The sequence below is a fragment of the Lepisma saccharinum genome, chromosome 9, assembly GCF_977018435.1.
Source record: "Lepisma saccharinum chromosome 9, izLepSacc3.1, whole genome shotgun sequence".
NCBI lineage: Eukaryota > Metazoa > Arthropoda > Insecta > Zygentoma > Lepismatidae > Lepisma > Lepisma saccharinum.
This window is the reverse complement of record NC_139237.1, coordinates 77838516-77862910: the sequence shown is the minus strand read 5'-3', so window position 1 is coordinate 77862910 and position 24395 is coordinate 77838516. Positions and strand designations below refer to the sequence as shown.

The following is a 24395-nucleotide window of genomic DNA, read 5'->3' as shown; positions in this document are numbered from 1 at the left end:
AGACATAACAACAACCCAAAAATGAAGCACTGTTTTATTAAATTTAATAAATTCAGATTTCATTCAGTGTATTTGTTCTCCATGTATGTCTTTCGTGCACACACAGAGAGAAATAGTAATAATAATTAATCAACGTGCCAGTGAAAGCATCCACCGATCGGTTGTATTAGATTCATTCCACTGTATTTTAACCGTAAATAGAACTTGAAGGCAGTGAGTTCAACGTCTTCTTTTACAAATACTGTACGCGACAACAAATAATAAAATATTACATAATTGTTGTTGGAAAAAGTATCTTATTTTTGCAGTGAAAAGCTGTTTTCGCAAGCAATTGTCAGTATATTTACGGTGACATGTATTTTGAAATTTCTGATTTCGGTGCAGTCCAGTTAATTTTCACGGTGAAACCCCTGTAATTTTTTTTGACAATACACTAGTTTTGCCAGTGATTTTCTTTCCTTTATTAATTTTCTGCTATTGAATGTATTTTTGGCGGCTATTATTCCATCTTGGCTCGTCAAATGCCACCTAAGGGTATAATTTCGAACCCTAATTTTGACATATCCTCATCATAACTTCTTTTCTGTACGTGTTCAGCAGAGTTAATTGGGTAAAAAGAAAACACTAAACAAAGGGGTACCTGTTCAGACTGTGTTGTGTTGCTTGAAATCAAAACCAAACGCTGCATCTAGTGTGTGTTGGAGAGGAGTTGGCTTTTGAAGAGAATATCGCGAACTGTGCAAACAAAGAAATGACGTCACTGTGTAACATTCTAGTTTTTCTACGAGTACATTATAGCCTCACTAATTAGAGCGCCATTACAGCGTATAACAGTTGGGCTGAAAAGTTCGTAGGCTGACTCATAGATGGCGTTACTAGAATTAAATCCATGTGATTTTTACTTAGTACTAACCTTCAAAAGATACGTGTATAAATTTCACAGCTGCCGGATAATTAGTTCGTGAGATATAGCATTGTGAGTGAAGCAGCTTTTGTTATTGTGAAAAAATGGATAAAAAAAGAATTTCGTGTGTTAATAAAGCATTGCTTTTTGGCGAAAAAAATACTGTTGAAGCCAAGGCTTGGCTTGATAAACATTATTCGGACTCTGCACCAGGAAAATCAACCGTTGAGAAGTGGTTTGCTAAATTTAAACGAGGCGAAATGAGCATCGAAGACGATGCACGCAGTGGACGCCCCAAAGAGGCTGTTTCCGACGAAAACATCAAAAAAGTCCACAAAATAATTTTAAATGATCGTAAAGTGAAGTTGATCGAGATAGCTGAGATTATTACATAACGTTGTTGGAGCGTTTAAAGGATGAAATCACGAAAAAACGGCCCCATTTGAAGAAGAAAAAAGTGCTGTTTCATCAAGACAATGCACCGTGTCACAAATCAATGAAAACGATGGCAAAATTATATGAATTAGACTACGAATTGCTTCCCCATCCACCATATTCTCCAGATCTGGCCCCCATTGACTTTTTCCTGTTTGCAGACCTTAAAAGAATGCTCGCTGGAAAGAAATTTAACACTGATGAAGAGGTAATCGCCGAAACTGAGGCCTATTTTGAGGCTAAAGAGAAATCGTACTATAAAAATGGCATCGAAAAATTGTATGACCGCTATAATCGTTGTATCGCCCTCAAAGGCAACTATATTGAATAATAAAATCGAATTTTGTCAAAAAAATATTTTTTACTATGTTAGCCTACGAACTTTTCAGCCCAACTGTTATAAATACATTCGCCATATGAAGCCTAAATTAAATATATGCAGATTGTTGCAAGTTAAATAAAAATGTTTGTGTTTGAAAACTGCCAGAGACGAGATTATTATTTTTATTTTTTTCCTGAAACTGTGCGTTAATTTAGGAAATAAACATTTTAGCCTTGAAATCACACTTGGAAGTTTGTATTTTTTCCCCTATTTTAAGCGGCACAGGCAGGCAGCAACACTAACCTAGAACCCTTGGTACGGAGAGAGTGAGTCGACAATCCCCGGCGTCCGTGGCGGAGTGGTTAGCACAGCGTCCTATGACGCCAGGGGTCCCAGGTTTGAATCCCGGCATGGGTTTGTGAGTGACCCTTCAACAATTTAATTGTGTCATCATCACTTATCCTAATCTTCTCGATTAGCCAAAAGTGGCACAAAAGCGAAGTAAAATAAACCAAATCATTCGACAGTAACGCAACGACTAAAGCCACAGACCTGACTTGTTTAGGTATGCCAAAGGAGCAGCTATGGTATGGATAAAGATGTTTCCGACACATGCAAAATGTGATATCCCACAATTGCCGAATTGATAAAGTTCAGGCAGACAATGGCGACTGTTTTACCAATTTATTGGTTTATTTTTCTTCGCTTTTCAGTCACTTTCGGTAAATCGCGAATATGATATGGATTGGGATGAGACACCAAACATGTATGGGCGATACAACGAGTCCCGCGGAGGATTATACTACTAGCCGTGAGTTCAGACGCCAGAGCCTTGCGGGAGAGACTTGTTTTATCTATTCTGCAGTCATAATTATGGTACGAATTTGTAGGAACTAAAAACTTGTGAAGTATGCAGTGAACATGAACGTGTTATTAATTTTCGTAGTTGCACACTTATTGACTTGAATATGCCTGGTTTCAAACGTTCGTTTGCTCAACGTGCGAAATGAAATCTTGGCTTGAGTTGAATTTTCTATGCTGCCTATCTCGCCGAGTTCAGCTGGAACTTTCCTTTTACCTACCGACGGGCTGCTTACCTCTCAAGGTTTGGGTTAGACCTTGACTGTGACCTTGGTAGGTTGATCGTGTGTTCTCTGATACTGCAGAAACGCTGTGTGCAGTTCCACGGTACCCTCGAAAATCCAAGTGTTGAAGTGACTCGTCAGAAGCTATGAATAGTTTTAAAGCGCTAGTAGTAATACGTGTAGAAACCGATTGATTTGTCTTTTTCTTTTCTTTCTGGCTTTCATTCCCGACGCCTGCTTTAGGCCATGTCGGCTCGTCTCCCGTCGGTCTGGACTGTCGCAAATTCAAGGTTGAGTTTACGCGGCGCGGTGTGCTGAAAATAAGTTTTCCATGCCTGTAATTCTGTGAATTCGTAATTTTTAATACGAGGGAAAGTCAAATGAGAACCTTAATTTGCTTCTATTTCTTAGTAGACGACTGTCTGCATGTAGGGTTGTACAAGTTTTCTGCAATTTAGCATAAACTCATTGCTGTTCCACATGTATTTCGAACCGTTCATCAATTTCAACCTCATCGTCGCGATTAGCTAAAAGTTGAAGAAAGCGACGTAAACAACAATCAAGTCTGAGTTAGTGTCCACATACATCAAGAAGAAGAATCTTTGGGATGCATGTGCAGTCACTTATGGCCCGGGACTTTGTTATAACATATTTTGGCATCGGATCGTGTACTGGGGTGAGATCTTTACATATCTGATGAAAATCAGCCGAAATAGACCAACTTGATAAAGCATATTTTGACATATTTGACCAATTTCGCGTTTTTACAACACATTTCGTAATTTTTCTCGTAATAAGACATATTTCTGTATAATTTCGTAATTGGCTTGCATATACTCTGTTATATTATAATTTTTCTTCGTATATTTAGCGCCACTGATAGTTCATATTATCGATGCCAGGATAAGAAAATTACGAACGAAGAATTTAAAAGCAGATGCAGTCCTTTCTTACCAACTAAAAATAGAACAATAATACCCCCCTTTTTTATTCCGCCGACAATGAATAGTCATGCAAACATTATTGATGGAAAATGTTCTCTCATTGTTGTGCGGGATTCTGGCTTCATTTAATACTCCACCCCACCATAGTCGATCTTCCCTGGAAGATACTGAATCCCGTATTATGAGAAATTCGAAAGTACTGTTGTGCATATTTTTGGATTTACTCGGAATATTTCTACCTTTTTGTGACATATTTTTAAATTTTTATGACATAATTACATACATATTTTACAGTTTTATAGGACATAAAAGTTCCGGGCCCTGCTTATGAGTCATTGTGAGGGCCTTTCCATCCATCTGCCTGCGAAGTGAGGCCATTGTGTCGAACTTTCCCCATTCGTAAACTGGCTGATGTCATGGGATAGGGATATTGAATTTTACTTTGCTGGAGAATGTCTACATATTTTAGACTTCCAGAGTGCAAGAAACCACTGCTCTTCACTGGTGCAAGTGTGTGGAGGAGGCGCCATCTTTAAAATGACAAAAATGGTGTCTTGAAGCTCACTTGATGAGTGTTGCATCTTTGAGGTCGTTTTGTAAATGACCGTTGATACCTCATTTAATTTGAACTGTATACAGTCTACCCTCTAATTTTTGTCGGATCTTTTTTTCCATTGAAGGTGTCTTACAGTTCCATCGCTTCTCGAAAAGTGGGCGTGGTTTGTCCCGATCCATCGCTTCCGAAAATAAGGAAATGAACACTCGCAGAATGTATATAAAAATCTTGAGTATTCTGAAAGATATGCCAGATTTATTGAGTTAGGTTAGGTTATGATTATGAACGACTTAGACTGAGTCCTTCAATACCTTGGATATATGGTTAAACTGGAGTGAAATGTCATTAATCCATGTTGCACATTTGTTTCTATAATTGTGTCTTCCCGTTGACGATTTGCTACTTGCAAAGGAAAAACGTGACAAACATTTTTTACATTTATTGTGTACCTACTGTTCATTTATTTATTTACTTATTATTTGTTTATTATTTATGTATGAAATGCTCAGCTGTTTATTAATTCTTTTTACATATTTATGTGTGTAACAACATTTGTTAGTTTTGTTTGTGCGTGTGGCACAGATTTTTATATACATTCTGTGAGTGTTCATTTCTTTATTTTCGGAAGCGATGGATCGGGAACACTTGACCCGGAAAAAAACACTCGTTATCAGGAGCGATGGATCGGAACAAACCGCGCCCACTTTTCGAGAAGCCATGGATCGGGAAGCGATGGAACGGGAGTAAATCCCATTGAACCATCTCTCGTATTATCTTATGTTTTCTGGACTTTTTAAAAATTTAGTTGCATGTATTAATTTTTCGAACTTCGGTAATTTTATACATAACGTTTTTCATACCCCAGGTTTCTACTACCGTACTTAACTTTCTTGCTGAAAATTGTATTTCTGATATTGTGAACATTTCGATAATCAAATCTTTCAATTTCATCTTTATATTTCGATTTCTTGTGTTTCGTTATCTAGGCATTTCCGTATATATTTCGTTGTATTATGTTACAGTAAAAAGACCACGCGGACACAACGTTTCAGGACAATGTGACTGATATTTATGTAATTTCTTCAAAGTCTGTTACTTATTTTCATTTATGCTTATGATTTTCTGAAGTCGACGGAAGACACTCTTGAACAGAGGCGTCTCCTGAACGCATGCGGTACATGCTGCGCATGCGTCAATTGCGGGGAAAAGGACAGCTTACTCTGCGACGACATTCATGAGCATTTCTACATTCTAATTTCTTCATATAGGAGAAGTATTTATTTTACACGAGAGCGCCCAACTACGCTTATATTACATTTCTTGGATCTGAAGTGAAATAAAGTAATAATTCTTTTCCCACAATTGAAGCATGCGTCACTTCAGATCCATGAAACGTAATATAATCTTAGTTGAGCGCTCTCATGTAAAATAAATACTTCTATATGAAGAAATTATAATGTAGAAATGCTCATTAATGTCGTCGCAGAGCAAGCTGTCCTTTCTCCCACAGTTGATGCATGCGCAGCATGCACCGCATGCGTTCAGGAGAGTCCTCTGCTCTTGAATGGAAGTCAGAATATGATCCAATAACGAAATGAGGATTGATTTCCGATAATATACCTGTTGTGTTTGCTGTAATCGACACCTGCCTCCGAAAGGGTACTTTACCTAAACAGTAATATTGGTTAAGTGAATTGTTTAAACTGAGAGGTGCCAAGTTAGGGAAAAGGGACAATATTGTTGAGAGGAAGTGAAACGCAAAATATGCCGAAATGAAAACATGAGAATTTACTCGATACTGCGAAGTCTCTACTCAATGAGGATCTTAGGGGGGGGGGGGGGGGGGGCTACCGCTCCTTCTTTGACCATGAGAATGGTTCGCTTTAGACAGAAGCAATTCCTTTAACATTTTTGCTAGCGTAAACGCTATGTAAATGCTTCCAAAAATCTCAGACAGTACTATATACGGCAGAGGCGTCTCCTGAACGCATGCGGTGCATGCTGCGCATACGTCAATTGTGGGGAAAAGGACAGCTTGCTCTGCGACGACATTAATGAGCATTTCTACATTCTAATTTGTTCATATAGTATTTATAGAAGTATTTATTTTACACGAGATCGCTCAACTAATTTTATATTACATTTCTTGGATCTGAAGTGACGCATGCGTCAATTGTGGGAAAATAATTATTACTTTCTTTCACTTCAGATCCAAGAAATGTAATATAATATTAGTTGAGCGCTCTAGTGTAAAGTAAAATACTTCCCCTATATGAAGAAATTAGAATGTAGAAATGCTCATTAATGTCGTCGCAGAGCAAGCTGTCCTTTTTCCCACAATTGACAATGGTTCAGGAGACGCCTCTGATACACGGAAACATTTCGTGTAACATTCCGGTTAGCTTTTGCAATTGCTATGTATAATGTATACAGCACGACCGGCACACCTGGTTGCACCATCTATGGTTAGTGCACGGCGTTTGCAATTGAATCAACTAAAATATTGTTCGGTACGTGTATTGTATACGCTGTAAAGTGTGCATTTAGGCAGCGCCGTTGATTTGTAAGGAAACCTTATTCCTCACGGTTGAATAGAAGAAATGTGCGAGTGATGCATCTCACTCGGCTTCCATTACATTTGCACTCGTGACCTAGAGCTAGCTTCTGATTGGTTATGCTACGGAAATACGACCGATTATATCCTGAGAAATGCCATAAGATTTTTCACTTTTCACGGTAGCTTTTTGGGCATGGCATAAATGTTAAGAAAAATGCTAAGGAAAATCCTTTCGTCTAAAGCGTGTCCAACAGCTGGATACATCGTAGGTCTGGTCTGATATTGAATTTGAACGAAATCGGTAAACTCGTTTCAAGATGGCGGTGTTTAAACTCACCTTAACAAAAGGGACGGTTTGTGTGAACCTAGGATTTTGTAAGTGAAGAGTAAAAACCAGGATGTATCATTAGCCGTGAAGATGTGCAGTGGTGTATTCTTATCATTTCCTACTGCAGGTGTGGCCAGTCTGAATGTATGGACGTTATCTTTGTGTCACGTGACAATTTGGTGAAGGACCAAAGTGCTGTGGACAGATTTTTCCTGACACCTATATTATCTCCCCCACCCCCTTTCTGATTTGATGTTGACAGAATTCCCGGAAATAAGCGAGTGATAGCCGGTTGAAATCTCATCTGCGGATTAAGCATTGCAAAATCCATATCGGGACGCGAGGTTGACCTAGCTGATGTTTTTTCCTTGAATATATATATATATATATATTGAATAAATTGACGATTGCACACAAAACTGATACATGTAAACCTCTTTTTTTAAAAAATCCGTATATTAACACTTCCAAGTTTGTACATACACGAAACAAAATCGAACTATCCAAAGAACATAGACACTCACAATTACAATACCAGACAAAAATATAACTTCCACATTCCCAAAGTGCGGCTAACTGCATACCAAACAGGACCTATTTACTCAGGCATCCAGTTATACAATATGTTAGCAAAAAGTTACAAACATTTTGAAAGAACCACAATCTTTAAAAGTAAAGTAAAAAAATTGTTATTGGAATACACATTATATTCAGTTCAAGAATTTCAGGAATTAAATAACTTTATAAAATAAATTAAGATTGTATACACTATATAATAGTGTATACAGCACTAGTTCACTTCAAGAAATAATTTGTCATTTTATGTTTTACTATTATATTATGTTATATTATTATAAAAAAAATCTGCCAAATTGGTGTATAGATATATATTATGTGCGATGTCAACATGTTGTATTTTGTAATGTACATCCACCAATCCCCCTCAGGGGTACATTCGGTGTGAAAATTGCTCAATAAACTCAATAAACGATCCTACCAGTATGAAATTCTACCTTGATAGCGTCAAGAGCAACTTAGTTTTGCATCCCACTACAAGTATTGCTCGGCAAGTTGCCCTTGACTATTTTCATTAATTTTCCTTGCACCCTGCAGTTTTTAAGAAATAAGACATTTTGCGCATTCTGGTGCAAAGGTTGTCCGTAGCTTGTTTCAATTCTCGAAACTCTCATTGTGTAATACAGACAGAATAAACATGACGATGGCCAATTTGTTTGATAATACTTACGCATCCCACTGTACAGTAGTATGCAAAAGTACATTTTTCATTCTTTTTTTCTTTTACATACTTTTTGTTTGAAAGGGAAGGAACTGCACTGATGCTGAAACAAATGTTGCTTGTGGCACTTTTTTTTCGATACTAGATTGCATAAAACACTGAATGAACAAGGAGAGAGGCGTAACAAGTTTGCCTATATTTGCCATAGATTGTGGTGTTTTTAGCTGTCTTTCTCTGGCTTATTTGAAGGTTATTGTTTCAATTTGAGACGTACAGTGGGCGGATCACTTCATTTTATTCTTCCCTCAATGAACTTACTTATTCGTTGGTAATCGTTTAATTCCAGATTTACGGGGGTTGAGCATAGCTCAAACATTTTGTTAAGTTTGCTTAGTTTTGGAGGTAAGGGAGAGATTGTCCTTTTAAATGTTGAGTGTAGTTCCGGGACTAGACATGGTTCTTTTCGTGTGTCGCTTCATCATTTTCGTCTAATCATCACTCCTCAGTATCACGATTAGTTAAGAATGGAAGAAAAGCGATGATAAATATAAAATAGGAAAAAATGTTTGTTGTAAAACTCTCATCCCTCTAATTGAAATTAAACCCGCTTTGAAACCTGGAATTGTTTTATTTGGTTCATAGGAACATGAATTATTTGGCTGAATGGATGATATTCAAGTTGACGTCATAAGGTAAGTGCACTTTGGGGAAAAAAACAGCACCAAGTCTGGCAAACGGATTCACACGTGTTAAACAAAGCGTATGAGAAGCCTTCTTTCAGCGAGAAATTTGCTATATTTTGTACGTACACATTCCTCATGTGATCAATGATCATGATAATCATACCTTGAATCACTTCAGCAAAGATCAAACGCACAATGCTTACCCGGCATATTTTCAACGCAGGATCTCGGTTTTCCCGAAATATGGCGGCGGAGCGTGATTTCACGCAGTGTATTGTGGGGGAAGTTCGCTGAATATCATCCATTGCATCTTATACAAGTATGCTATTTGTAAGGGCGGAACTGCTGCATTACTAGCAAGTCTCACTTTACCATGTTAGGCACTGCAGAATCTGTGCCACTAGAGCAGAGAAGTTGACGAACAGTTAAATCCCCGGTCTTGAAAGAAAAAACCTAAAGCTTGGCTGGACAATTAATTTGCTTCTGGCATCTTCCGGAAGACAACTTATCATGGACGTCGGTGCAAATAGGCCAATAAATCTGCTTCTTTGTTGCTATTGATGGTTTTCCTGCACCGAGCCTAAACCTGTAGAATCTATCTCGGACGCCATTGGCCACTGTTACAGAAGGTCGTTCGATATCTCTGAGGACAATGTTGGAAGGGTGATAAGTTCATGAAAACCCATGTCGCCACCAACGTTCATGCTCAATTGGAAAACCAGCATTCCGTGCTATAGCCCGACAAAGTAATTTCCATTGCAACAGACTTTTCCGAAGAGTTATCATGTCCAACTTTTCCCACTCCTCCTGAGAGGCTTTCCAGAGGCCATTGAGAGTGTGTGGACGTCTCTTTCCTAAGGCCCGTTTTAGGAGTCCAAATGCACAGAAGTCCATGGGTGACCCATCTGGCGCCTTCGCTGGAATGCCGCTGTAAGGAATTGCACGGATGCCAGTTTCCACCTCCATTCGCTGTAAGAACAGACGAGTCGAACGGGAGGCATGGCTGGATGCTTCATCTTGGTGCACCCAGACCTGGTTTTTGGCTCCCCCATACAGTGCCAGGATATCTATGTTATAAATGGGTGTTAAAACCTCATCCTGATAGTACGTGGAGTTCACCTTCACATTATTAGCTACACGACGAATTGCTAGCTTGCCATTATAGCAGTATCCAGATATTATCATGAAACCCCGTGGAAAACTTTCCTGGCATTCTCGATACAATGTTTGATAATTGTTTTTGTCGCGAGGGCGGTAGTAAATCGCGCGGGGTTTGTGACAGTCACTAAGGTAGACATATGCTTCGTCTAATGTCACCACATTTTTCCATCTCTCCCCTGCAAGATAGGTCTCAGAGCTTTCTAGTGTTCGTGCGACGTTCCGCAATGTGACGAGGCAACAGCTTGTGAACTCGCCGCTTATGCCGCATTTCTAGTTGCAGGTCCTTCTTGATTATGGTGTTCACTGTTGACACAGACATTCCCAACTTACGTGCGATACTCCTTTGGGGGGCAGGGTTACCACCTGACACAAGGGCCTTCACTTTTCTCACTATGTCCGGTGTACGACTCGTAGCTGCTCGTGGATTTGCCTGTTTCTTCCCCTGTGGAATTAGGCCCAGTCGGCCTTTGCCTTTTTTGTTCAATACCGCACCGATCCCGTTCTTCGATATCACAAAACCACGCTTCTTGCACATTCCTTTGATTGCCGAATAGCTATATTTAGCATCGGAAAGGGCTGTTATGTAGCCCTCCCAGTATGGTTCAATTTTCTTCGGCATGTTGTAGGTAAATGGCTCAACACTCTGCACACGCGTTCTAGGTACTGACGTGACTCAACATGCACCGTTTGGACGGACTGACGTTGATAACAGCGCCGCCAGCGGCTTTCAAAATCGTCACCAGAGATCCCGAACAACCTTCTGTATTTCCTTACCTTTCCAAGCGAAAGCCCCATTTCTCTACAAAACCGCAACATTAACATGAGGAAATGTGAATAATTAACGTATCGTTATTTAATATAATAATCAAAAGTAACAAATGGGCATGAGATACGCATAAGCGCAATTCTTAATTACATTGTAATAAGTATATACAGAATTATATTTAGTATATTATTATTATTATAGTATTATGCTTAAGCGTAATTTTTGCATATTTGTATTTGAATGGTTTTGACTTTATAATACCTAACTGCAGGTAATATAAGCAGTTTTCAGAATGTAACGATGTATCTGTGAATTAGGCTTTAACTCAATCATTAAAAACAAAGAGAGATATGAACCAATTGCCATTTTTTTTAGCTATGAAAACTAAACAAGGATGAAAAGTTGACAAATTAGCAGTACGTAGTATGGAAGTTTTGTCAGTTATGCAGATGCTAATAGTGACATTGAGAAATTTATCTTTTAAAAAAAGTGAACTGATTATGTTGATAAGATTTCATTCAGCTGTCATTTCTTTCAAAATTATATTTGAAATATCTACATAGTTAACTACAAATAAATATAGTCGTTAAGTAGATTAATATTTATTAATATAATGATAAATTTGTAAAATTAACTAGATAGTATAATGATAAATTTGTATCAAGATATCACGGATGACAAAAGCGTATTTAGAATTATTTTTATTAATATTTTATGCTTATAGTGCATTTTGTGGAGCAACACTGATCGAAAGAAAATGATATGATATTCTAAATGTAAGGTAGGTGGATAGTGGACTGATGAAATTGGTTGTTCTTTCTTTCACATCGCTTTTCTTCTACTTTTAGCTAATCGCGACAATGAGAATGAGTGATTATTTGATGAAATTTGTGAAGGCACACTCAGAAAGAATAACCATGCTCACACCAAGACTCGAACCTGCGACCTGTCGCTTCGTAGCGCATGACACTGACCACTCCGTGCTTCACCTTAATGGACATGTTACACAGTGAAGGAGTATTTTTAGTACATACCGAATGTATTAATGCTTTGTGTAGTGGTTGTAAAGCAGAAGGACATGTTTTATTATGTTTTCTAATACACTAGTTTAAGCAGCCGCAGGAAACGTAGTTGTAAAAACTTAGCAAGAAATGCAGCTTCCCAGAAGTCGAACCCATATCTCTTGCATCCAGTGTCGTTCCTCAAGTAATTGAACTAGCTAGCTGCTGCTCGTTTTTTAATTTTTTTTTTATCTGCATGGATATAGCCCCAACCTGTGATACTGCAACGGGATATGTTGCCTTTGAAACACTTGTTATTATCTCATAGCGCGAAATATCTGGGGCTGAGTCTTCCTCGAATCTGGAATTTTCGCCAGGTGTCTATGCCACCAGATTTATTTCTTTTGAGTTTCTTTTTGGCGACTAGGTTTAACACCTAATAGTCGAAATGAAGAGCGAACAATTGTACTAAAACTGTTAAAATTTGTTTTATATCCATTTTTTCCTCAAATAGACCAATCGAGACTGGACCTACAGTTTTAAGTGTGATCCAAAACGTATGCCTCCAATGAGGATCGAACTCAGGACCACTTTAATTGCGGGAGGGCTTAATGTGTCCAAACTTCCTACATTGGTTTAGTAAATATTTTGCATTAATTACACAAATCAACTAATCATTTCATATATTATGGGAACGATTTTAGAAAATAATATTTATGGTTTATTTATAGTGGATGGTCACTTTCTTCAATTACAATAATGTTGTTTTCTTCATAACCTAAGCATATTTCAGAATTCATGAAAAAAAATTACTGCGATTAACAATAATTAATTGTACGTAGTCTCAAGAAGTGAATATACAGGCATATTTTTATAGATTTTTCCACCAGGAATCGAACTCGGGGTCTATCTGTATCAAACACGAGTGCGCTCCCCCCCACCCACCTTTATAAATAACTTGCTACATCTTTATTTTTCATTTCTTTTATTCTATTATTCACCAGTCGAACTGGTCGTTGGACCCCCTTGGAAATTGGCATCTTTCATTTCAAGTCACGAGAAAGCAGAAATCTTGTTACTTTTATTATTAATAACAGAAGTAAGGTTGAGTTAGTATTCGAGCATAATAACCATGGACGTGCGCAGGATTTTTCCAGGGAGGGCCAAGGAAGGTATTTGTTTCCATGGGGGACAAACAAGGCACATTTTCTCTGAAAATAGTGTTTCCCCCTAAAAAAAAATTGCTTAAATTTGAATTTATGGTGTTCATGCAATAATTAACATATTATTGTGGCTAAAATGAAATTATATGTGTGAAATACTTTCATTTTTCGGTGGGGGGGGGGGTGGCACGGTCCCCCTTCCGGACGTCTATGATAATAACAGTAAAACTGAGTTAGATCTAAAAAATATTGAATTTAAACTGCAGGAACCAGGCTTTTCATATTCTACAATTTAATTAATGAATAAATGATTCCACATTTTGCATAATTCTAAATATTAGAATTTTACCTAACAGGTCATACTACAGAAACAGTTACCATACATTTCAGTTTACTAACTGTATGAATTAAAGGAAAAGAAACAGTTGGCCGGATGTTCACTTATCTTGTGCATCGAGTAGAAAGTGTATTCCAAAGAATGTAAGGATAGTAAAACAATATTAGATTTGGAATAAATTAGTTACTTTTTAGTTACAATAGTACTTATTGTATGATAACGATCATGACCATTAATTATAAAATGGTTATTAGTATTATTATTTTTGAACTATTGAAGTTTTATCAATGGCACAAACATTTCTAGCGATGTCCATATGGCCAGGTCTTAACAAGGTATGATTTCTTATATTGATGTTAAAATATCGCCATGAAGGAAGATTTCGTGCATACTCTAAAAACTCGCTGGAATAGAAAAAGTTTTACTAGTACGGAGACGCGAGTGCCCGTTTGCTGCGTAGTTCACGCGCAAAAGTTTGGTGAGGCATGACGGGAAGGAAGGCAGGGAACGCTGAGTGTCAGTTCTTGTTTGCCCGGAGAAATCCGAACGGATTTCCCCTCGCGTCATGTCCCTCACTTTAAAGGCTAAATCGATACGAATGTTGATCACAGGGATTCAATAATAGTGGAATCTATACGTGAATCACTAAATCTATACTACTGTATTAAGATATGTACAGTGGGATCCATGAGTATTACCGTGCAAATTGCCCATGACTATTTTCATTAATTTTTCTCTTGCATCCTATGTGTTTTTAAGCCATGGATTGTTATGTATGCTGGTGCAGAAGTTATGAACAGCTTGTTTTGAGTTTTCTTTTAATTCTTCAAGCTCTTATTGGATCAAATGAAGTGCACGAACATGCTGATGGACAATTTGCACGGTAATACTCATGGATCCCACTGTACGTATGTATGCAGTTTAACAGTTTGTCTGCTGAAATTAATATTTGCTTTGTATGCCAGCGTTAGTTCGTACATCTGTGTTTTGCCATTTATTTCTTTTGTAAACTAAGTCAAATTAAAATATAATCCTGAATGCACTTACACAAATCTTAATGTTTATTTTTAACGTATAATCGACTCGAAGAATAAATATTCAGTGAAATACTTTGTTCATATTCCCAGTCAAAATCGCTCCCACGGAGAACATAATGCCAGGTAATTATAAATATAACAACGTACGAAAAATGCAGGCTTTTCATTATTGTGTAATTCTTTTAGGTAATATTTTGGAGTAGGCAGTTATTTCCCCTTCCTCTTGTCTGCGGCTTGTGCGTATTAGGCACCATCTTATATTCTTCACACACACAAGTTAAACTCCGTACCAGCTAACTGTAGACCAGTGCGCAAGTAGTGACGCGAGACGGCTCCACCAATGAACAGTGAGAGAAGCGGGATTGTGTAATGGGCGACGGGGGTTATCCGATTTCCTCCTGCGCTCTGTAAGCGTTGCAAACTTTTAAAAAGGATAATACCGAACGCACATGGCAAACGAACTGTATTTTTGTCTCCAGGTCCGTACGCTTGGTTTTTGGATTTCTTAGGGAAATATTAGGGATAAAACTGCAAGTGCAAATTTTGACAAACCGTGCATTTAGCGTACGGACTAAGGTGTGAACCGTAGGTCCGTACATGTACAGTCAGAACAGTACGGTTGGCAACGCTGAGCTTTCACCACTCGATTTTCCTCTGCCGATATGCGCGGCCCTGCTCTACAGTTAGCTGCGACAGGGCATAGTTGTGTGATTTGCTTGCCATGGCATTGAGCGCTACAATTCCAGGGGTCCCGGGTTCGAATCCCGACCTGGACATAGGTGTTCTGTGTGAGTGTCACGTCATCAATTTCATCATCAACACTAAATAACAAAAATTTAAAAGTAAAAAAAAAAAGCAGGTGACTATGAGTAATGTTTTGCAGTCTAACCACCAAAAATTTATCATTCAACATATGTGTTGTATTTTCCAATAGGAATTCCATGTTTTAGAACATGTATAATGTCATGTGGCTCAAGCCAGACGGCCCACCCTCTCTGAACACTGAAGAATGAATTAATAAATTTTCATTGGCCAATTTAAATTAGCATTAAATTGTTACGAATTGCAGCACCACAGTTCTGTTATTTACAATAGTACTCAACTCGTTCAACGCCTATTTGAACATTTTGTAACAAATTATTATCTGTGCATAAGCAGAGAAGTGCAATAAAATTAATACATTAATCGGTAACAGCTGCTACATCAACGCCTCTTGTGGCAAGTCGAGAACGGTCATAAATCATGTGTGAAGAAATTCAACTAATTGAAACTTCGTTTAACATATAGACGTACGTATTGTATTCATTGAGATGGCTGAGATCACAGTGCCCTCCCACACGAAGGCAAAATTGAACTTTACAAAACAAGTTGCTGGGGAATGATGTTTGCATGTTCGGTGAGTTATTTTAGGGAGTGTTGAATTAACTTTTCCTAGGAAATATATGTTGTTTCAGATTCATAATATACAGGGTGTTCCAAAGTTATGTTTGCATTATTTACCCACAACAAAATAAACTGAATAGAATACAAAGGATCTTTTCCTTGCATACAGAGGCGCAAACACAATTTTTTTGTCGGGGGGGAGGGCAAGTACCAGGATAAACGTGTCAATAATGGCATTATTATTATTATTACAACTAGTGGTAGTATCAAAGATTTGAAATATTTTTTCAACACCGTCAAATTAATTTAATTTGCTAATAATGGAAAACAAGCAAACAAACTGTATTTTTGAATGGCAGAAAATGAATGATAAATGCATTCCGAAGATAAATTATTTTTCTACATATAACATGCATAACTTTCATGTAGAAGATATGTTTTACACATATGCAATATGGAGCGACACAAAATAAGAAAATACATATGCAAAATGCTAACACTAAGTTGTGTACGTATTCAAAGTTTATTCAATGCATATATATAACACATATTATTACATTACAGAAAACAATTACATTGGGAGCGAGGCAAGGAAGGAAATTTTTAGATTCAATTTTTGCAATGGAAAACAACATTGATTTTATAGGGCGCATGGCATTCTCTCTTTGACAACGTTTTTTTTCATTCATTCATTTAGATCGCTCGGCATCTATGGTCGACTCCCGCTGTACCCTATTTTAGCTATGGTTCTGAACTTGACGAGACAGAAAAGCAGGTATTGCAAGCGAAGCGAGCAAGAGAATTTTACGAAATGTATTTTTATTTGCTTATAATTTGAAATCAAGGGGAGTAATTGCTCCTCTGTACTCCCCTGCAGGTGCCCTTGGCCCTAGAATTGACTTCCGTCGAAGGTTGGGGGTGGATGAGCAATGCCCCCTGCCCCCCTGTGGTTGCGCCACTGCTTGCATATTGATCAGCAAGTTCCAAAATTTGCTATGATGTTCGTAGACTACCTTTTTAGGTAAGAGTAATATCATGACCATATTTCACTTCCTGCAAGGTTGCCATATGTTCTCTTTACCCCGGATATGTTCTCTTTTTAGATAATAAAAATGTCGTGCGGATTTCCTTTCCAGAGTTAAAAATGTCCGAATTTTCTACGTATCTTTTTACCATGTTCATAATAAACATAGCAAGCCACAACATGCCCGTTAGATGTCATGCTAGTTCAAGTGAGAATACGGTCATCGCTAGGACTTGAACTCGTATCTAAATATTTTTTGAACTGGGTATGTTGTAGCAACCTGTTGATTTAATGTGCTCTTTTGGTGTGGTCTGTAGTTTCATTAGAAAGTTGGATTGTTTGATTAAATTTTTTTTGGGTGCTTCGACACCTATTGCCATTTTTCACCCTTCTAAGTAAACTAGGAAGTACCCCCTATCTAAAACCCTTAACTTAAAGGTAGAAAAGGGGTGTAAGAAGCCCCTTGAGAAAGGTTAAAAGCGTAGGTTGTAAAAAAAGACCTGCATAGGACATGAACAACGTTTAAAAAAACAGCGGTAGTCTAAAAACTTCATCAGATACAGTATAAAATACCCGCTCTTCTCAAGAACCTAAGAACATTTGTTATCGTTTCCCAACATGGATGATAAATCGTTGGGAAGGCTAAAATACTGTCTGAGGCTATTGTTTACTAGAACCAAATGCTTTTAGTAATCATGCACATTTTCTTAGAGTTAAAATGTCACAAATTTAGAAAGGTTGCCGAACGGCTTATCTTAAAAACTTCCAAACGTGTTTCGTTAAGGCCACTACAATGGGATCCATTGTCCATCACCATGTTCGTGCACTTTATTTGACCCAATAAGAGCTTCAAGAATTAATAGAAAACTCTAAACAAGTGAAAAACTCAATATGCTGACAAAGGCATAAATTAATTTTATTATAAAACATAAACTAAACGTAATATTTCAACCTTCTAGCAAGGTCTTCTTCAGACTTGGTGCAGAGTCTGAAGAAGACCTTGCTAGAAGGTTGAAACGTTACTTAGTTTGTTTTATAATAAAATAAATTTCTGCCTTGGTCAGCATATTGAGTTTTTCATATCATGGAAACAAGGCTTAATGACGTTATAATCAAAACAAGCTGTTGACAACTTCTGCACCAGCATACATAAAAAAATCCATCCCTTTAAAAAGATAAAAAATAATGAAAATATTTGCCGAGCAATACTAATGGATCCCACTATACCTTTGACCGACAACCCCGAAACAGTTTTTGAAAACTCCTCTCCTTTCTAAAAACATCCAGTCTGAACAATTATAACTGCTTAGAATTCGTTGTAAAATAGTCCATTCATGTGAATTTTCTTATGGTGTGCTTTCGCTGTTGTCGATATTCGCAATAATTTTATGGGTATGTAAGCCTATTTTCCACAGATTTGTAGACAACGGCGAAATCGAACCACGCGAAGATTCACATGAATGCTCTAGAAGGCATTTGGAATACACCATAGGGGTTTTCCGAAAGGAGAATTTTCGAAAACTGCTTCGCTGGCGCAGACCAAAGGTAGAGCCGAGCCTTAATTGAAACAAATCATTTTTTTCCTGTGTGGTCACTGAATTATACATCCTTACGTCTTATCTTTTTATTACTATGAACTCTTTATGCATTTTCGCCCGACCCTGTGGCCGAGCGGTTAGCACATCGCGCTGCGACGCCAAGGGTCCCGGATTCGAAACCTGGTCGGGCTTGGTTGTTTGTGAATGTCCATTCATCAATTTCATTCTTTCATCACTCATCCTCATCTTCGCAAATTAGCCAAGAGGCACAAAACGCGAAGTAAAATAAACTAAATCAATCAATCAATCTTTATGCATTTTCAGATTTAGTGTTCCATGTGGTGGTAAATGTACAACAATATAAATAGGCATTTGTGTGTAGTGTCAAATTTTTAAACGAATGAACTTACCGGAGAATAATGTAATTTATTACAATTTTCAATATTGGGCACGAGAAAGAAACTTGATAACATTCCACGTTTTCTCATTGATTTTCTGGGTGACCAAACGTTAAAAATAAGGAAATGCAGTTTTCGAGTAAAAAATGCGAGACAATGTCCGTGGAGTATTGTTGATTGTATCACGAATGTTAGTTAATGTGTCGATGAATTAAATCAAACACCATTGAGTTTCATTAATTGTACTTTTTCCTTTGTTTCAGGTAGGTGATGAACATGTTGGCTAGTGAGCTATACCTTATGTAAGTAGTCATTTAGGTTTGTATGGTTAGCTAGTGAAATATTTGCGTTATACAAACGTACTGAAAAGAGTACAGTGGGATCCATAAGTATTACCAAGCAAATTGTCCCATATTTATTGTTAGTTTTTCACAACAATGAGATTGAAACAAAACGCCAAATAAGATGCTGACAGCATCTGCGTCAGTATACGTAATACTCCATTCTTTAAAACACGTAAAAAATAGTGAAAATAGTCATGGACAATTTGCGAAACAATACCTGTACAATAATACATCCCAGAGTTGTGACACAGGTTGTGATGTGAACAACAATAGTTAACAGTTGCACATAGACAACGTACACTATGTAATACAAGCAAATAATGTAATTTAGGTAAACAACATGGCAACGAGCGAAGGATTAACGGTGAGCGTTGAAGTTAAGACTAAACGTCCTTATCGATAGTTAAATAAGTGTGCGAAGTATCATGCACTGTACAATTACGCGCACTTTTCTGTCAAGTTTCAAACATAGTTAATGGAATATTCTAGTGATTGGGGGGAAAATTTTCTAATTTTGTCACGCTATTACCACCGTGTTCTTTGTGTACATTATTTTTTGTTGCCAATATTGTTGTTATGTCAATGCACGTAGATCACGTGTACATAGATAATTGGCTTTTAGTATACGGTACACTACGTTGTCAATCTATTTTTATAATTGCCAGTAGGGCTAATGTAAAGTGTGTAAAACCACTTAAAATAAAGTAGATACATATCTACCTGGGATTCGAATTCGGGAACTCGGTACGCGAGAGCTACTTCACCGATGCTAGCTACCATTATGTTTCGTTTTGTACGGGAAGAGGCGAGCGTACATTTGTTATTAACTGTTTACGCTTGAATTGTACACAGTCATTACAACAGGTGTTCATAATGCATCATCGTTTTGGTGCAGCATTTTCCCTTTGTTGGTCCAAATGTCCCTCTTCTTAACATCAGCTCCATGTACAGTGGGATCCACTAGTATTGCTCAGCAAATTGTCCATGACTATTTTCATTAATCTTTCCCTTACATTCTGTGTGTTTTTTAAGCGATGGATTTTATGTATGATGGTGCAGAAGTTGTCAACAGCTTGTTTTGAGTTTTCTTTTAATTCTTGAAGCTCCTATTGGGTCAAATAAAGTGAACGAACATGGTGATGGACAATTTGCACGGTATTACTTATAGATCCCACTGTACATTGTTATAAACTTAAGAAAAAAATCCCTGTTCAGGTAAAATCAGAAGCAACATAAAACGCCAAACGTAGGATTATAATGTTCAAAGGAATGAAGATAAGGAAGAACATTTGTTTAATTTTTGTATTTTAGCGTCGCTTTTCTCCCATTTTTGGCTAATCGCGACTGTGAGAATGAGTGATATCATTAAATTGGAAGGGAGGCTCACAATGGACACCCATCCTACACAGGCTGGAATTCGAACATAGAAGAACGTTTATATTATAGCATTTGCCAACTGTTGACGAATTATGTTGCGAAAGGAAGAAATAGGACTTCAGAAAAGAAAACCTGATTTGTGAGCGTATGTATCAAATTTTCGTGCCAAGTTTGGTTTTGTTCACAAAACGTCGCTTCTGTTTTGGTATTTTCACACAATCTGTGTGTCCGTTCCATCACTGGCATTTCGTCATTCATCATCGTCGCGACTTCCGAGAGAAATGCCAGAAAATCGAAGCCCACTAGAAAAATAAACAAACAAATATATATATATATATATATATATATATATATATATATATATATATATATATATATATATATATATACACATACAATTTAATTTCTCCCACATTTTCATAAATTTGGTGTTTTTCAAAAGGTACATAGCATTGGTGTTAATTTCACTTTCCCTCCGATAAATTATACCTGAAAATTTCCTGAACCGAGGGAAAATTCTCTGTAGTAGCACACTGCTCCGTGCTGTATGGCAGGCAGCTTTCTGCTGCAGTTGCAGGGAGATCGATATCCTTGCTGTGTCGAAAACTATTCGTGCATGGGCGGGAGGAGGAGAGAGTTTACAGTCTGCCCCCATCCCTCGTCTCTCGCGGGGAAAGGGGGGGAGGCAGTCCAAGGCCACAGACAGGCTGCCATTCAAGAGACGTGACGCCAAAACGAGCTTCCCATACTTTCGCTTTGCATATTTGGCAACAATGTTGCCTTCTTTTGTACTACGTTTATACCCAACCAGCGTTGCCAAGTATCACCATAGGTAAATTACTGGATGCATCTGGTTTTTTAGGGGGGGGGGATTGCGAACGTGTTTGTTTTCTTTCATTTGCACACCTATCGATTGTGACTTTTTCGAATGCTCCAAGAGATGGAAGTAATTATTGAACTGTGTAAAGTGGTAGTTGATAAATGCGTGTGTTTCAAGGTGTATTCATTCATGACAGGTGTGTTTCTAATAAAAAAAATCACCTTGCTCAGGATTAAAGCGGAAATATTAAGTCATCAGTCAAACAATGACGCTAGGAAATACATGAGTGTGACAAGGGGGGGGGGGTATTTTCTGGGAGCAATCACATTATTTAGTATACCTAGTATATGAAATGAAAGTAGTTTCTGAAGTGGCCCAAGAGGTTGTTAATGGTGGTCATAATCCCCTTTTGGTCCAGTATTTCCAAAAAAAGAAGTTGAGGGTAGGAAAAGATGGCAAAATGAGGTAACATTTGATCGTTTCGTATAGTTTTGGCACAATAGAGACTCATTCAGTGGTAACATTGTAATACCTTTGTCAAGTTTCCTCGTCGTCGCTTGTAATTAAGGGGCCCCGGGTTCGATTCCCGGTGGAAGCACATAGTAGTTCGGATCCCACTTTAAACTGTAGGTCCAGTCCCGATTAGCCTTACTGTGCATAAAGTGTACTTAAAACACCAACTCAATCAAGTTTCTCATACTGGAAATGTGCCCCCATATACATATGAATATATACATATATACATATGAAAGTGACCTGTCAAATATATCACTTTCAATAACTTGGTACTCTTGCTGCCATTGAGTGCTACGACACTTCAACGCTGTTGCAGACAATCTCGCTTCGCAAAAGCAAGCCGAGGCGCGGTAGCCATATGGCAAGGATTTTTCGTGTGGCGCTTTTTTCCTGCATGCCTTTACTGTATTCACTTTGTTTAAATTGTCGATAAACCTAATAAAGTGCCGGGATTCTGAAGAAATAATCTAAAACGGCTACGAATGAAAATCTATTAATAAATCACGTTTTAGCACCCTTTTTAATTCTTAGTGTAATTTGCAACAGCATATCCCAACAAAAAAGGAGGAACAATACGCTGCGGAAAACCTACAAGAGAATGCACAATTGTACAGTGCTGTGCAAATGAATGTTGACAAAGAGAGAAAAATCATTTTTTTACAGTTTTTTACTCTTTATTGGAGATGTACATAACATACACTTACACTAGTATGAAATATGTCCTCCTTTGGCTACTATTAGCTGTTTGATGCGGTTTGGCATTGATTCAACCAAATTTGAACTCACAACTTTGATATCACTGTCATGAAACCACACGTGAATCGCATGACCTTTTGTTTCGTTGAACAGTCCATTTTTGCAACACGTTCCTTCACACCCCGTAATACCCCGTAAGTTTTCAATGGGGTTAATATCTGGTGAATTCCCTAGCTAATCTAGAATCGTTAAATTGTTGTCAGAAGCAAATTTACGTACAGACTTTGATGTGTGGCAAGGAGCAAGGCCATGCTGAAAAATTTCTAGCCGAAAGGTTGATTGAGTTGGTGTTTTAAGTCCTTTGTGCACAGTAAGGCTAATCGGGACTGGACCTACAGTTTAAAGTAGGATCCGAACTACTATGTGCCTCCACCGGGTATCGAACCTGGGACCCCTTGCTTACAAGGCGACGACGGAGAGGCCTCAGGCCGAAAGGAAAAAATAAATTTAGGAAGACCATATCGCATCGCTGATGGAATGATCAATTTTTGTAGTCGCAGAACGGGTTTTGGTTATCCAGACCCGAATGAGGAAGAACACTGAACGCACAAGAACGAAATATTGATCTGAGAACTAGTGTTCTTTCGTTCATGTTTTTATCTATACTTCCCCTGTATCGTGTAGGTTCGTCTCGTCTCATCTCCCGCGGATGAACAGAACAGTGTGCGTCTCGAGGTTTGAATGGCATAACCGAGTATTGTTTTGTTATTATCAGTTGTTGCCTAACCTTATCTCATTCGGTGTGTACACATGTAAAGTTATCGTCTCGTTTTTATTGACAACTCTTATCCTATTTCTTCTGCCAGATGAAGTTTGTGCAACGTTCTAGCGCAAGGTACATAGCGGTTACAACTTCCATCTGAAACAATATTCAGTAGGTGCAAGTGATCGTGAGTGGTGATAAGACACGTAACTAAGGAATGAATTGTTCAAGAACAAAAGAGTATAACAATTCAAAGTTTTTTTTTTTTTTTTCAGGTATAGTGTGGCAACTAATACCCACCACGTATACACATTCCAACACACGAGTTTCAAACATGATTACAAGTTAACTCTTCCATGAATGACGTCACGATTGGTTTGTAAGGTAAACATATATATCCATGCGCTGTGCTCTACACGATAGGCTGGGTGTATAGTTTTGCAGTAGTTTCGTAATGTCTGGATGCTATTTCGCAGTTTTGTTTTTGTGGTCGTATATCGAAAGGCAGTGTTTGAAATGGTACATTGTGTGACGTTCACAAGTCAATCATTTGCACGATTACATTTCGTTCATAAATATTTGAAACTAAAACGCGAAGGTGAAGGTACAACTTCTATGGGTCTATTCTATTAGTGAAATAACTTAGCAATATGCAGTTCACTATTACCTATATTTCGATTTTTTTGTCACACACATTACCACAATGATTATTGATTCTCTTTGCTATAGCAACGTTAGAATTCCAAATATCTCGTTTATACAGCGTATAGCGAAATAAATAACATAAAACATAATTAACGTTGTACAAAGTAAATATTATACATTTTTTGAACCGTTAATATAATGTGATTTGTATAATATGAAAACATATAAATTTCAATAAACATATAATTAATTATATTGTGCGGATCCACAGGACCGTCACAATTGTTAACAGTGTAGCCACAGAAGCGTGTAAAAATGATCCAAATAAATTGCTTGGAACAATTTTAGTTGCATTTGCTCGGGTTAACCTGGATT

At 37.7% G+C, this 24395-nt stretch overlaps 1 protein-coding gene across 3 annotated transcripts in view; it reads left to right on the top strand.

Annotated features, from left to right (window-relative positions):
• Smr (nuclear receptor corepressor smrter) overlaps positions 1–24395 on the top strand; it is a 232534-nt gene that overhangs the window by 33752 nt on the left and 174387 nt on the right. The window contains exon 1 of one of the 3 annotated variants that reach the window (XM_083128469.1): positions 19131–19161. The exons of the other annotated variants lie outside the window; for them this stretch is intronic. Within the exon in view, the coding sequence (XP_082984595.1) occupies positions 19136–19161 (26 nt within the window). The 5' untranslated portion in view covers positions 19131–19135. Of the gene's footprint in view, positions 1–19130; positions 19162–24395 lie in introns of those variants that run through there. 3 annotated transcript variants of the gene reach the window in all.